The 652-nt window shown below is 54.1% G+C and overlaps 1 protein-coding gene across 2 annotated transcripts in view; it reads right to left on the minus strand.

Moving 5' to 3' along the window:
- The window catches only part of PCYT2 (phosphate cytidylyltransferase 2, ethanolamine), a 9,822-nt gene that overhangs the window by 3,213 nt on the left and 5,957 nt on the right, over positions 1–652 (minus strand). For both annotated transcript variants that reach the window (XM_010145615.1, XM_010145622.1), the window contains one exon: positions 190–328. In XM_010145615.1, coding sequence (XP_010143917.1) covers positions 190–328 — 139 coding nt within the window. The remainder of the gene's footprint in view (positions 1–189; positions 329–652) is intronic.

Genomic DNA, 652 nt, shown 5'->3' on the forward strand with positions numbered 1-652 from the left:
ACCCCCCCACCAGCCACAGAAAGGAGCTATAGCTCCTCTCTAGAGAGAGTTGTGGCTGCTGTGACAGTGCGCTGTGACAGTGCCCTGTGACTAAGGAACTGCCAGTCCTGCCTCCTCCCTCGCTTGCACAACTACAGAAAAGGAAAAAAAAGACCAATGCTACTTTCTTGACAGAAGAGTCAAGGATACGGAACAGGTCAAAGGCTCCGGCCACGTAGATGACAGTGTCTTCTGGCTCGGGTTCCTTCCCTGATGCAAACTGGATGATCTTCCGAGATGTCTGCAGGAACTGAGAGACACCGGTCCAGGGACTGTGGCCTTTCGGCCCCTGGGAAAACACACAGCACACATGGTTCCTCTTCTGGCTCCAGGAGGGGGTTTGGGCAACACACAGAACGCAGCCGCGGGCAGTTCAGCAGCCTGAATTTGCCAGCAAGTATCACAGCTCTTGGCAGCTTGGACCTCCTACGTTCCTGGCACCAAATATTTATGCAATCTCACAAAAGCCATTTTTTGCTCTGTCAAACACAGTCTAAACCGTCCCCTCGACAGCCAGCTACGGAGACGAAAGCTCAAGAAGGAGGAAGGCAACAAGGCAGTCTCGGTGTCCAGGAGAGGCGAGGCTTACTGAGGGAGACGACGCGACCGACCT

Source organism: Buceros rhinoceros, unplaced genomic scaffold (genome assembly GCF_000710305.1).
Source record: "Buceros rhinoceros silvestris isolate BGI_N320 unplaced genomic scaffold, ASM71030v1 scaffold30140, whole genome shotgun sequence".
Classification (NCBI taxonomy): domain Eukaryota; kingdom Metazoa; phylum Chordata; class Aves; order Bucerotiformes; family Bucerotidae; genus Buceros; species Buceros rhinoceros.